This window comes from Podospora pseudocomata, chromosome 7 (genome assembly GCF_035222375.1).
Source record: "Podospora pseudocomata strain CBS 415.72m chromosome 7, whole genome shotgun sequence".
Lineage (NCBI taxonomy): Eukaryota > Fungi > Ascomycota > Sordariomycetes > Sordariales > Podosporaceae > Podospora > Podospora pseudocomata.
The window spans coordinates 1,743,280-1,757,162 of NC_085891.1; the positions used below are offsets into that span (position 1 = coordinate 1,743,280).

Below are 13,883 nucleotides of genomic sequence, written 5' to 3' on the forward strand. Positions count from 1 at the left end.
CGCTGCCCTGTGGCCGTGCCATGGAAGTTCACACACAGTGCCTAGCTGGTCCGTGCCTGGTCCGTGCCAGGAACCGTTTGGCAGTTGGTTCTCTGACAGATATTAAGGGCTAGTAGTATATGGGAAAGCCCAAGTGAGATCTTCATCTATCTTGAGCTGTGGCACAGGAACGTTCCGGAGATTCAGGAGAACATCAGGCAATGAAATAAAACAGCAAGAAAGTTTCGATTAGTTCATCTATGCGCTGCATGACCAACAATGGTGACAATATAATGCTTTTGGGTATAAGTCTGTTTTCCGCTCAGTAGTCTGGAGCCCCCTCTACCCCGATCCGCATGGTTCCAAGTGAAATGTCTAAAGCTTTGCATCCAGGTCATAATACTCCGCAAGATCCTTCTCCGGATAGGGAGCCCTGCTGGTGGCATGGAGTGCCTTAAAGTCTCGCACATCCTTGATGAGGGTGGGTGTCGTCCCATTGGATGATGGTGGCTCTGCGTCCTTGACAACTCCGCTGCCGGGTCCATGCTCAGAGTGTAGTCTTCTCCACACGTCAGACGCAGCCTTTACCTTGCCGTCTGGTACCCCGAGGCCTTGGAGGTAGTCAACAAGGCCTTCGACCTCCTTTTCCTCGTCATGGCCAGCCGCACTCAGGCGAGACTGCAGGTCAGTGGCAGCCTGGGCAGCGGTACTTTCATCGAGATCGAGCGTCTTGATGAGATCCGTAATTTGCTTGGTTGTCACATCGCTCTTGGCCTGGGCCTCCAGATAAGCTGCAACCTTCGCCCGCGAAGGGGACGAAGGGTTGATGTAGTGGTTGAAAAACTCAATCATATCAGCTTTTGTCAGTGGCTTTAGATTCTCCACCATCAACTGTCCTATAACACGAAATACGGGTCAGTTTTGCCTTGGGCCCAAGGGGAATAATCAGGTTAGACTTACGGTTGTTGAACATGTAGTATTCAGACTCAATGGCCTGCCAGTGCCGGTTGCTCTCTCCCTCCAGCGACTTGGCCTTCTCAAGCGTCCTTTCAATCAAACTTCGTTTGTTCTTCTCGAAATCCTCCTCACTCATATCCTCGAGTCTCTTCCCCATGTCCTCCAGGAACTTTTCGATCCGGGTCTCAAGATAGGGGGCCGTCTTCTCACTTTGAATAATGAAGTAGACACCAAACGTTGTCACATTGCTCCAAGAGCCACAGTAAACGATGTATCCGAGCTGTTCCTTGGTGCGAAGCTGGTCGAAACAAGGCTCATGCATGATCTGGTCCAAAAGCGCTGTCCTTGCCCTCTGAGGACGATCAATCTTGGCACCTGTGTAGAGCATGTAGTGGATCGAGTGGTTCACGTTCGCGGGGTCCTTGAGCGTTTTCTTCCAGACGTAGTTTGACCCTGGAGAAAACACCAGCCCGCGAGGTGAACGCCACTGAGATGGAGAGAATGGCCGTGGCTTGAGCGTCTTTTCGATCATGTCGGTCAGCTTCAGTGCGTCCTCCTTGTAAAAATTGCCGTGAACCAAGACTTCCATGTGCATCTGTGCCAAGAATTCCCTCTTGAAAGATCGCACCGCATCAGCTGTCACGGCAGGAAGCTCCTCTGCGATATCCAGGATGGTGTTGTAGTGGTCTGTCGTCAGCCAGCTCATGTATCCACCAATCTGTGTCCATGGTGCTGAAAGCTCCCAGTTTCGGTATGACCGGATCGTGCGTTCCTTGATGATGGCGAATCGATCATCGCGGATGTCGAGGTCGCGCATGGTGACCAGAACCTGTTCTAGGAGCACCGAAAGCTTGTCGTTGTAGCCAGAGACCTCAATATACATTCCCCGCTCCTCGCAGATCACAGTATATTCAACACCAGCAAGTTCGGCATCATATGAGTATTCCTCGAGCGCGTCCTTGATCGAATCTGTGAAAAGACGGCCTGCTGCCCGCATAGACGCCAGTGAGGTGATTGGTGTCCGGCAGCTAACCATTATACTTGCTTTCGGGACCCAGAACGTATCGTCCTTCTTGTACCAGGTCCGGACCATAGAGTCGTTGCGGATAATCCGGGGGGCGATGGCAGGCTCTTTGACTTCCTTCTTCTCCACGTCTAGCTTTGTTGGGATGAACTGGTTCTTGTGGGGGAGATGAAGCTTCGCTTTTCGGTTGTCAGGTGTGCTGGTAGCTGCCGCCTGGACCTCCTTCATCAAAGTCTCCGGAATTGATTGGACGGTGTACTCCGTCCCATACCATTTCTCCTTTTTGTCCAACGTAACAGGGGGATTCCGTGAGGTGACAACGAGAAAGAAGTTGTCGGGTCGTAGCCAGCCCAAAGCCTGCTTGATCAACTTCGGGTCGAATCTGCGAAGCTTGGAATACCCAGACACCAGATGCTCGCGGGGGATTGGCTTTTGCATCCTTTGACTGACGGAACTCGCAAACCGATAAGCTCGAGACTTCTCCATGAACCTGAAATTGACATCTGCCATGCCTTTTTGCTCATCAAAGATCCACTGCTGCGGCTCCGTCTCTCGCAGAAGGGCGATGTACTCAAACACGACCTTCACGATCTCCTTGTAGTTCTTCAGTCCCTCCTCTGTCAAGGTGATCCCGATGTCGAACAGGTCCGGAGACCCGGGGCAAATGTTACTTGGCCCGGCGCCCAGACCGTTGGCCCATCCCTTGGACTTGACATAGGACATGATGCTGCCAGGGCCCTCATGGCCGATGAGATGGCTAATGTATCCACCAGGCTGCGTCTCGTAAAGATTCTCTTGCTCCATGAAGGGGAAGCTCAGAGTAATTTCTCTAGTATCCATCACAGGCTTGGCGAAGATTTGGACTCCCAAGTGATCCTTTGTGAACGGAACCTCATCCTCCCACCTGTTGCGTGGCAGGTTCTTGTTCTTGATGGGAGAGAAATACTCGGCCACCCAAGCCTGCAAAACATCGAGGGGCTCCCTTCCCAAGACGCAAAGCTTCATGCGGTTGGCAGAATAATGTTTCTCATAGAACTCAATAAACTTGTCTCGCACGTTGATACCCTTTGCCTCGGGGATGGTCTTGAGCGTCTCAAGGTTGCCGGTAGAGAAGTGGTGGTGGGGGTGTTTCGGGTTGGAGAGAGTCTTTTTGAGTTGGTGTAGACGCCAGTTGTCACTCTGGAGATTCTTCTTGTTTTCTGAATCAACGGCCCTCAGTTCACGATCCAGAGTGTTCTCCAAGAACAGTGGCTCGATGAAGAACTGGGCAAAGCGATCCAGCGCTCCCAGCAGTGGTGAGGGATTGGTGGCAGATGGCTCTTCATCGTTGCTGGGCTTGGCAGAGACCTCAAAGTGGTAGTTGGTTGAGGTTGTCGCCGTGAAGGCATTGGTGAGCCCAGAATGGTTTGACATGTACTGATGATAGGCATTCTCGACAGGGAATTTCTTGGTCCCCATGAACAGAAGCTGCAATTAAAGTTAGCGGCTGCAGCCTGAGTGTGCGGGGTGGTAATAGCAAGCTTACATGTTCAACGGCATGGGCCATTCCTGGCATATCATCCTCGTCACTGTGGCTCCCAACGTTGACATCAACCGCGGCCGCGGCCTTGTCAGTGGTGGGGTCGTGAACCAGAAGAGCCTCCAAGCCGTTGGGCAGACGGATGACACGGTATGAACGATCATCCAGCTCGGGGGTCTCGAGGTTCTCGGTCACCACCTCAACCTCGATTTTGGAAGGCGGCGGCGTTTCCTCGGAGTTGGCCATGCTGTGATGTGCTGAATTATAAGACTTGTGTTACCTTTGGGCGTAGCCAGACAGAAACGATGACAGCAGGTCTTGTTGGTGGCTTGTGAGCAGGAGGCTAACAAGCATTCGACTGGTCAGAGAATATGGGGTCGTGACACTTAGGGTTCAGGCAGTTCCAGGCTGCTTCGAGAGAGAGAGAGAGAGAGTGGGATGTCTTGATGAAGAAGAGACAGACAGAGAGTAGGTAGGCTGTTGCGGGGCGGTAGGTGGACCGGAGGAATTGGTGGGGGCGGCGACCAAGCTGACCTGCGCGTGCTTTTACCTGCCTGGCTCCGTCTGCAAGGTGGGAACTTCCAGGTTAGACCGAGTGACCGACTTCCAGTGACGGCGAAGGGAGGCAATAGCGGAAGAAGGCGGCGGCGGCGGCGGCGGGGACTCTTGAATGCCCGCTGAGTGATGCGGTGGGTAGCCCTGCGCGTTTGTGCAGCTGTGGAGCCGGTAGCGCGCTAATGGAAGCTGTCCCAGCGAGTTGGAAGGCAGCAAAATCGGGTGGTATTTTGCGCTTGTTGTCTGGAGCGCTACCGGTGGAGATGGGGAGATCTACTGGCAACCAGTGACCGGCATCCAGGAATCACTGCCGGCAACCTGCACGGTATGATTAAAACTCCGAAACAGGACGGGAAACAGATTGAATTTGGGTACCTGAAGTGCCTGACAACAAGAACAAGGGAAGTTGAGACGATGTGTTGGAAGGTGGTGGGCGAAGCGGCAAAGTCGTGAGTAATGTCTCCGTATTAGAAAGACAAGACACAGACAGGTTGGGTCGTTTCGTGTGCTCAGGTCTTATTAGGTAGACATCTCACGTCCAACATGGAGAGAACCCAGAGCGGCCAGGAAGTCCCATGTCTTGGGCTTTATATAGCTAGGTGGGCAGCTAGATAGGTAGGCTGCTCCAACAGCTTCAATTCTTCGCTGTCAATCTTAATTTTGATGTCTTTCGTCAGGGGTTCAACATGAAAGCGGCGCCTCGGGAAATGAGCGGCTACTTGGAATGGGACCGAACCGCTTGTTGCTTTGGTATTCTGTCTAAAACGATGGGTATAACTTGTTCCTCAACAGTTCTTTGATCGAAGTCCACTTCGCAGGTGTAGGATAGGATAACGTTCGTGATATGGACAAGGGAGGTGTGGATTAAAGGCGGGGTGGAGTGGGGAATCATGGTTGGAGGGGTGGAGGGGTTCATGACAGGGGTAGGTGTAGGGAGGAGTGCCCATGGAGGTTCTCAACGACGCCAGCAACACTACATTTCGACGGTTACGGAATCCTTCTCTGGTGGTTACTGTACATGTGCTGCTATAACCACACCTGCCTGTCATGGATGTTGTGAGCTACGCTTGTTCCCTAATATCAGACGACCCATCCCGGCTAGCGCCCATGGGCCGAGAAGCTTCAGACAGGGCGAGGGGTGTCGATGCAGACTGGAGACACCTAGTCAGAATCCCATGGCGGTCACACCAACTCCGAACGTCAAAGAATGGCATGTTGAAACCTGCCCGCAATGGTACGCAGACCGAGGAGCACCCAACCCAACAATCAGATTGGGCATGTGGATGAACAGCTGTTGGGACTTGTGACATGTTGGATTGTCTGGTCTGAACACAGCTGATATGTCACTACTGTTCGGTGCCGAAGGTGTTGGAAGACTTCATGACGCAGAGGTATAAGTTGGGTTGCCAGAAAATGTAACCGCCTTTGGCTGTGGAGAGACGATCTCTGGCACGGCGCCGGGAGATTACTCTGCCGGCCGTGGCCCAGGTCGGGCGTCTGCCCGGCGCGAGTGCAAACCAAGCATGTCGGAAGGGAGATGAAGGGATGCGGGCCGTACCTCGCTCTCAACATGTAGCTTGACTCCAAGTAAAGATCACCTAGGTATCGATACCAGTAGCCCAACGGCACCTAAACTGCAAACCATAGGATGTGGTCAACGGCTGAGAAGGACGGAGGGCGGGTAGTTTTGTTCCCGTTCACCTGCAGCCAGACCCCTGATTATCTAAGATCATGGAGAATAGCTGTTGATTGGATGGCTTGGTCGGTGGGGTGCAACCCATGTTCGTGGTTTAGGGGACTTTTCAAATAATTCAACCTCCGCCCATCCAAGATCCAATTTGTTCTTTATAAATCCCACAATCCTTCCTATCACTCGCTACCGATCATGTCTCTGCCGGGGACATACGGGATATCCTCACTCAGATGGTGCCTGCTATCAGCGACAACCTAAGCTGACTTCCTTTCTCGGCCTTCTCCATCATGGCCAACGTGATTCCCAGTCATCATAACCCCTACACGGCAAGGTGTGTCTTGCTATTCCTTGAGGCTGTCCAGAGTGTACCATGCACGTGGGTCACTGGGGTTGGCAGGCTCGCATGAATTCGGAGCTCGCCCTTTTCAAGGGAAAAAAGGCACCACACCTTCTAGAAGCGACCGGGGTGGAGTGGTGGGTGGTATCTTCTGCCACGCACCCGAACACCTTGATCAAATGTGGACAGAAAACACCTCAACCATTTCGGCCAGTGATTCCATATTGAGAGGCATTAGCGAGCCTGGTCGCTCCCTTCAACATGCGTTTAGATCTCAACCATGGAAGGCTGGTGGTGTTCATTGCCGCTCGTCAACCGAGGTGAAGCCTCTCACAGTTCTTTAGGTAAGCAACAAGCGGCATCAAGGCGCTCAGAGATCATTTCGATGAGCCACAAAACTCCCACACGGCAATCTCAGATATGGTCTCGATGCACATGATGGTTGAGAGCTGCGACCATGGAAGCAACCACCACGGCCTCGCGGGAAGCACTCACTGGTTACATCTAGGAGCAACCCACCAGTTTGCCGCGATGCGACTGCGATGGCCGAGCCGAACCACACTTCTTCCAAAGCTGGTCCTCACCGGCTGATGTCCCTCTGTCCCGTGCTATCGTCGGCTACGTCCTGCACACCTGTGATTATTGCTCGGCCATGCAGCAGAATGCAATCGGAATTAGACGGCAAAGCTACAGCAGCTTTCGGGTACACAACGCACATGCAGTTACTCATCTAGCCTCCATTGCGCATACGCAGTCCGACATGTCGACGACATTGCTTGGTTCATGCTGCTGAACACTTTTCGATGACGAGTTTCAAGCATGAGGTTTGACTCGACACCAAAAATCACACGCATGACGATCTCTTCTGTAGCCATCAGCAGTTCGATAAGCCGAGGAGGTACAACTAACAGACTGCTTCAGAAATTGATGACGACGGGATCTTATGCCAGAAAGGAGACACATAACGGCCTTGCATAGTTGTAAGTGGATGATCGCCCGGTGCCAAGAGTTGGTCGGTCATGGCCGCATTTGTGGTCAAGGGTCGATCCGGCCCGGTGTGTATTGCACTTCTTTTTTTTCCCTACATTTATCCCCATTGGTGTCATGAGGAGTATACTGACTTCCTTTAGAAGACAAAACCACCATCGCCCAGCCCTGCTTGCTACAGACACGGCCTGGGGCCAGCGTTCCGATACATGGTTGCTATCCTCGCGCCCCCCCCCCCTTGCAACGTACCGGACAACAATTCCCACCACGCCGGATGGACTCCAGTTCCCAACCTACCTCTCGGGTCTATCCAGGTTTTCCAGACTTTACCCGGTTTAGGAGGGGAGTCGACACAACGGCATGACATGGCACAGACCACACAAGAAAGTCGAACGGGAACAACTCCCCCCCCCGTCCCCTCCCTCCTGGCAGCCTCCTTTTCGAAATAGCGGCAAAAAAGAAGGGGCATGCTCCCTGCATGCAACCGTTTCTGCCTGACCGGCCCTGGTATAAAACTCAAATCATCGTCATTCTTCCTTTACTTACCGACAAGAGAGCTTAACCTTTAACCAAAGAGGGCATAGGCAAGAAAGACGAACTTTGGGTGGTGGCTTCAGATATAGACGAGACACCCACACACACACACAAGCAGAGGATCACAAGAAGAAGGAGACTAGCCATCATCCGGCTACTCTCCCCGACAACCGATGATGCAAGCCTCGTCACAATCCCTCCGGAGTGAAGCCGACGCAAAAATACAAGAACCGTCCAGCCTGTCCACATTGCTCGCTCGCAAAAGTTGTAAACGAGGCACGCCGGTGTTGGAACTAAGAGGAGAGAAGCAGCCGAGTGAAGCACTCCGCGGTGTGTACGCTCCGGTTCAAGTCTAGGAAGAGGCAGGCCCAAAGCACATGAACCGGGAAAAAGTAGACCCAAACATGGAAAGAAAAAAAGCCTGGATCTGAAACTGTTGAGATCCATCAGTTATGGCAGGTAAGAAGATAGATAGCACCACCATGGCTTACTACGTCAGGCGCTCGGTGTGGAAAAGAAAAACCAAGACCACCGGATTTTCCCAGGATTCCGATTTCGGAACAAGAAAACAAAAATCGAAGACGCGTCAAAAAAGTAACTTTCACTACTTTAGGAAGGTAGGTACATGTTCGACGAAACAAGCTACAAGAGATAATAATCACTATTTCATATATTTGCTCTGCTAAGGGAGCCAGCTAGCCGTTCGGGATATCGAATCCAGAACTATCTATTCCCCTCCAACTTTTCTCATATTCTCCAAAACTGCCTTTTTGCCTCTTTGTAGGGATCATCTACTTTTGAGCCGTTTCCCATTTGCTTCTGGGAAAGAAAGAGCCAGCTTCCCGAAGCTTGGCCGAGCGAGAGAAAAAAAGAAACAGGGGCTGTCTTTGCTCCCTGGGAAAAAGGGGGGATATCATTATTATTTGCAAATTAGCAAAAAGGCAAAGTACCGTGAAACTTTTTTTGGCCATTACCCCCCAGGCGGACGAACGGACGGATGGACGGACGGGGGACCTTTTAGAGTAAACAATATTACTCCAAAAATACGTTTGGGGCATGGAAGATGACATCTTCAAACCAAATACTTGCCCCCAGTTGGAACGATATCCATCATCGTCATCAGGAACTTTCTGAACGAACTTCAAAAAGAGAGAGTCACGCCCCCTCGTGATCTAGCGTCTCCTCTTGTTAGGGCAATCCGCATTCTTATGCCCCAGCTTACCGCACCCATGACAAGTCATGTTTGCCATTGACGTTTTCGGGGAGGAGAGCCCACCACCGCCAGATATTGAGCTTAACCCCCCTGCGCCTGATATCGAGCTTAGCCTGTTGAGCTTGACCTCCTTTTTCCTTCTCTGGCTGGCGAGTTCTTGGGCGCGTTTTTGCTCTTCCGCTTTTTTGGTCGAAAGGGTAGATGATCGGCCGCGTTTTCGGGAGGCGGAGTCGTTAGTGTTCTGTTGCCTGCCACGGGGTTGTTGTCGGTTCTTCGTGGTCTTTCTCTCGTCTGAGGAGGAATCGGAGTCGGAATCATCGGAGACTGAGCCGCTGTCGGAGTCAGAGTTGTCGGAACTGGAGCTCTCGTCAGATTTGATCTTGGGGGCCTGTTTCATGCATTGTCAGTTGTAGTATGGCAGGATATGTCTTGAAAAAAAAAACATGCCTCGGCCTTCTTCATGTTGAATCTTATCAACGGTGGGGCAGCACCCGCGCTTCCCTCCTCGAATGGGTTGTCGTCCTCGACACCAGAGTAAGTTGTCCTTGATGAGCCATAGTCAATCTGCGCAAAGCCCACTTGCACAACATTCAACGGCTTCTTTGCCCCCTTTTTCACTCCTGTGTTCACACCCTCCAGGACCCAGTGGCTGTCACCCAACTCTGCGGCTCTCCTCTCCACGGCAGCGATTCGCTTCTTCTCTTCTTCTTCGATGGCGGCTTGGATGGCGGCTTGGTCGTAGAGGAGGGTTTGAGGGGCCGCGGTAGAGGCGGAGGAAGGGGCGTGGGAGAATTTACGGCGTTTGGAGGAGGAGGTGATGTCGTTGTCGTTGTCGTTGTCGTTGCCGGCCGCTTGGGGGGTTGCGGGGGTCGGTGTGGTTGCGGAAACGGGAGTGGTTGGGGAGTTGTTATTGGCGGCGGCGGCGAGGGCAGCGCCGCGCTGCATGAACTTCATGGTCATGAGGCGTGAGGACATGGTTTTGGCGGCGGGGGCTTCTTTCATGGGGAGGAGGTATTCATTTTGGGTGGATTTGGGGGGTGGCATGGTTGCGGTGTTGTGGGGTGTCGATACGCGACACACAGGCGTAGGGTTGGAGGTTGGGATTTATATGGTCCGGAGGGGGTTGGGAATGAAAGTCTGGTTTAATGTTAAGAAGAGAGGTGGTGGTGGAATGTAGCTGTGTTAAAGTAAACAAATGTCCATTGCGCGTGAAGCTTGGGGGCGGCGGTCGCAATGCGATGTTCAAAAAAAAAAGTTGAGGTGATGCATCTTGGGTCAGCTAGCCAAGCCTAGAACTGGAACCCAAATACTTGGCAAGGCTAATCCTGCTTCTGATTCCAGGGTTAGGGGAATAAGAGCAGAAATCCGATATTTAGCCGGAGCTGTTCCCACACCGCAGCGAGCTACACCTGGAGCTCCATCAACGTCAATTGACGCTTCCCTACTGGGCCACAGGTTCCCAGAGCTGCTTCTCGCGACGGACCTTGCGAACCAAACACCACAAACCACAACCTCCACAAAATGTTCGCCTTACGGATGCGGGCGGTGGCCCAGGGCCTGCCTCGCCAACTTTCGAAGCGGTCGTTTACTGCTACTGCCCGGCAATTGGAATCCACCACGGTGCCCACCAAGGGCGACGAGAAAGTACCCCAGGTCACCGGTGGCCCTGCGCCCACTACTGTCCAGCAGGCGCCCAACCGCACCGAGGTTTGGTCGCGCACCCAGAGACCCCGTGCTGATGCCATGACTGGCCCTCGTTTCGAGCAGACGGATCTTGAGAACCAGGTTGGTTGATACCCGAGCGTTGGACTTGGAAGGGGGAGAGGCATGATGTCAGGGAAATAGAGGAATGGGGGGATGGATTGATACGGCAAAAGGAGGGGGGAACTATGTTGTTTTTGGGAGGATGCATGCTGAAACTATGTCTTTTTTTTTAGCCCCGCCCCTGGGCTGCTATCGAGCTCATCCACAAGGAGCCCGTCAGATGGACGCACGACCGGGTCGTTGCCTGCGACGGTGGCGGTGGTCCTGCTGGACACCCCAAGGTTTACATCAACTTGGACAAGGCTGAGATTACGCCTTGCGGTTATTGCGGCCTTCCTTTTGTAAGTCTGACAAGGGCGCCACAGGGCAAGGAGCTATGAAAGCTACGGGCAATCAGACTAATATCATAATCACAGGCCAACGAGCATCACAGAAAGCACCTTGAGTCTCTCCCACAGACATCTTATCCCCTGGCTTAAATGTAGACCAGAAAAGGGGACATGGCGGGGTGATGAGTTTGCGGGGTTGGCTGAGGCTCTGTACATATGTAACTTTGCCAATAGATGGCTTTCAGTTGCGCTTCAGAATGTTAGACTGGGTGATTTTCTTTTTCCATTTCCACAAAGCAGGCAGAAGTCCCCGTGTGTTTGAGACAGTGCCAGGCTTACACTTCCTATTGATAAGGCAGTCAAGGGGTACGTCATCCAGACTGGTGGTTTTGACCAAGTTACGTCCAACCGTGAGTTCCACAGTTGCGTTGGCTTGTAATGTCTTGCTCACCGCCGGCGAGTTCTAGGCAGCCTATGACCACCCGGGCAGTATTTGAGGTTGGTCAAGAAGGGCATGGTTGAGCAAAGTGCTTACATGACCTGCCTGTCACACTCCATCGATTTAGCTTTGTGACATCCGCAATGTCTCCGATGGTTGCTGTGCCACTTTGCTTTCTGGCAGGCATCGTACCATAGTTACATCAGGTATGCCGACTTTGGTGCTACCTTTGGCATTTCGTCTTTGTTGATTTCTGATTTTGTGTTGGCGGGGAAACATTATTCTCAGTGTCTTTTGACTCCGTTTAGTGCCTGCTGTATTAACTTGTGAATTACTGAGAGCAAGTTGTGGGCCGGTCGGCCGAGATATCAAAACAGGCCAACGTCTAGACCCTCGAGGAAAGAAAGGGCACTTCGCAGTATAACGCTATTTTGGGAGCCCAGCGGTCATGTATGGGATGACACGAGGATCATATCCGCCTTTCTTCAACATCGCGCCTTTTGCATTTTCCAAGGGTGCAGAACGTAACGTCGATGGCCACAACAACGGTTTCTTTCTTGACCTGTCCACAAATAAAACTCGGCTGTCCTTCTAGTGGTATCCGTCTTGACCGCTCCTCGTGTGGAGGATATAAGTACAAGTATTGGTGTCACAGCAAACATCTTTCAGACTTGGCATATCTATCACACCGGAAAGATGGGCGTGGTAAATGATGGCAGAGCAAGATAAAAGAGCGGATAACCCAGCTGCTCTGGGCCATACCATCAAAGAGAAACACCATCTCTTAACTGTCGACTTGCCCCGGAGTAACTCTTACCACCGTACGGTTACTCAAGCACCTCACAGGCTCCATCTGAATATCAACAAAGCACGTGTGTTGAGCCGTCAACTGCGTTTGATACCCAGAGCTTCATCGGTGACAGTTTGCCAGGTATATATTCGTCCTCGTGTCTTCCCCTTCCATAGACTGACCTGACATCCCCAGAGACAAACCATTTCCATCAGAAGAACATTCAGAACGCACGATGTACTTCACCAACCTTCTCCCCCTAGTGGCTCTGGCCTCAGCCGGCCCCTCATCCATCAACTACCTCCACCAGCTCTCCGCCGCCCTCGTCAAACCAGCCAAACTCGTCCCCACAGCCCAGTTCAACTTTGCCCCGTATCAAGTCACCAACATCGCCCTCGACTGCAAGCGCCCCAACAACAAGACGAACTACTCTTGTGAACTTTACTGTAAGCCCTCCTCCCCCCCCCCTTTTCCCCCTTTACCCCTTCCCTATCTCGACCATCCCCCATCCCCCCTGAAGTGGTGGTACTGACGGTGTGTTGTGGAAGTCGCCCTCCACGACCCCAACTCGGTCCGCGAAAACAACGTCACCTCCTGCAGCTGCCACCACACCTGGTCCTGGGACGGGGTGAACGGGTCCCTCAGCACGACCGACTGGCGGACCCCGGTGGCAGGGTACCAGCTTTGCTGGCGCGACGACTGGACTTTCTTCAAGTCGTCGGTCCCGAGCTTTGAGCACCCCGGGAATTTCAGCTTGGAGGTTGCGCATACGTATCATGATGATGAGTAAGTTCTCTTCTCCGGGGGGACGATGGGGGGGTGGGTAAGGGGAAAGGGGGGTGGGGAGAAAGGGGCTGATTCGATGGGGGGAGAATTAGGAACTTTACCGTGCCTTGGGACTATCCGACTACGATTGCGACGGGGGAGGTGATTATATATGAGTATTATGAGGGGGTGAAGAAGCATGGGGATGAGATCTGCTTGAGGGAGATGGGGCCGGTGAATGCGACTGTTGTGGGGATTTTGGACTAGAGTGAGGGATAGGGGAGATGTTGAGAGGGTGTTCTTGGGGGAGGGGTAATGGAGAGGTTATTGGTGATGGGTATTTGGGTGGGAGGGGTAGATTGCCAATGGTCTGTATGACTTGGTGAAGGAACGGGAGTAAGAAGAGTGTCTTCAGTCCTATCTTATCAGTCCCCGAGATGTGGTGATGATGCGGTTGTATACTATGAGAGTCATGCTGAGATTTTGAGAAAGGTTAACTGTCACATGCCAGAGCCAGAGTGGGATATGTTTCCCGAGTCAGAATTTGACGATGAACACCACTGCCATTCTGTTTTTAACAGGTCTGGGAGTTCTGTGGCAGTGTTTGATATCGTGATAACCAAGGACATCTCACATATTCATGAGTTGAAGATCCGAGTCTATCGAAACAACCATCCTGATTCTATTTCAAGAGCCTGTACCTACCCTCACCGCCTATCTCCAAGCTGAACCGTTTTTTATATCAAGTTGTCAAAGATCATCACTTCTCGTATTGAAAAATGCTGGCGGTGGACTTTTCAGCAAGCCATGTTTGTTGCCGTCGTTGCCGTCGTTGTTGATGCTCGCCCCCACTGAACCCTGAGGCTAGTGTAGTAGCGTTACGGAGCTTAGTGGCCTATATTTAGAACTTGGCTTCTGGGCTGAGTGAGTGGGCCCACATCTTTCCTAGCAAGCACAGAAGAGGGCTTTGACCTGGAGTAGAATGGAAGCTTGTCCAA

General features: G+C 52.3%; 4 protein-coding genes across 4 annotated transcripts; 2 read left to right on the forward strand and 2 right to left on the reverse strand.

The window, feature by feature from the left end:
* Positions 1-198: 198 nt before the first annotated feature.
* On the reverse strand, positions 199-5,617 carry STE23 (metalloprotease). The gene is made up of 4 exons (XM_062893508.1): positions 4,410-5,617; positions 3,486-4,352; positions 940-3,427; positions 199-875 (listed from the first exon to the last, which is right to left on the reverse strand). The coding sequence occupies exons 2-4, from the start codon at positions 3,723-3,725 to the stop codon at positions 355-357; spliced, it is 3,249 nt and encodes a 1,082-aa protein (XP_062739323.1). The 5' UTR covers positions 3,726-4,352; positions 4,410-5,617; the 3' UTR covers positions 199-354.
* Positions 5,618-8,757: 3,140 nt separating this feature from the next.
* QC762_706650 (uncharacterized protein) lies at positions 8,758-9,842 on the reverse strand (the record flags this gene model as incomplete). Its single annotated transcript, XM_062893509.1, has 2 exons — positions 8,758-9,186; positions 9,246-9,842. 2 exons carry the CDS (start codon positions 9,840-9,842, stop codon positions 8,758-8,760), a joined length of 1,026 nt encoding a protein of 341 aa, XP_062739324.1.
* A 360-nt stretch (positions 9,843-10,202) lies between these two features.
* Positions 10,203-11,235, forward strand: QC762_706660 (uncharacterized protein). Its single transcript, XM_062893510.1, has 3 exons — positions 10,203-10,583; positions 10,736-10,903; positions 10,979-11,235. The coding sequence occupies exons 1-3, from the start codon at positions 10,320-10,322 to the stop codon at positions 11,039-11,041; spliced, it is 495 nt and encodes a 164-aa protein (XP_062739325.1). The 5' UTR covers positions 10,203-10,319; the 3' UTR covers positions 11,042-11,235.
* A 248-nt stretch (positions 11,236-11,483) lies between these two features.
* Positions 11,484-13,473, forward strand: QC762_706665 (uncharacterized protein). The gene is made up of 5 exons (XM_062893511.1): positions 11,484-11,536; positions 11,639-12,261; positions 12,316-12,566; positions 12,669-12,906; positions 12,999-13,473. Exons 3-5 carry the CDS (start codon positions 12,356-12,358, stop codon positions 13,150-13,152), a joined length of 603 nt encoding a protein of 200 aa, XP_062739326.1. The 5' UTR covers positions 11,484-11,536; positions 11,639-12,261; positions 12,316-12,355; the 3' UTR covers positions 13,153-13,473.
* The last annotated feature ends 410 nt before the right edge of the window (positions 13,474-13,883 follow it).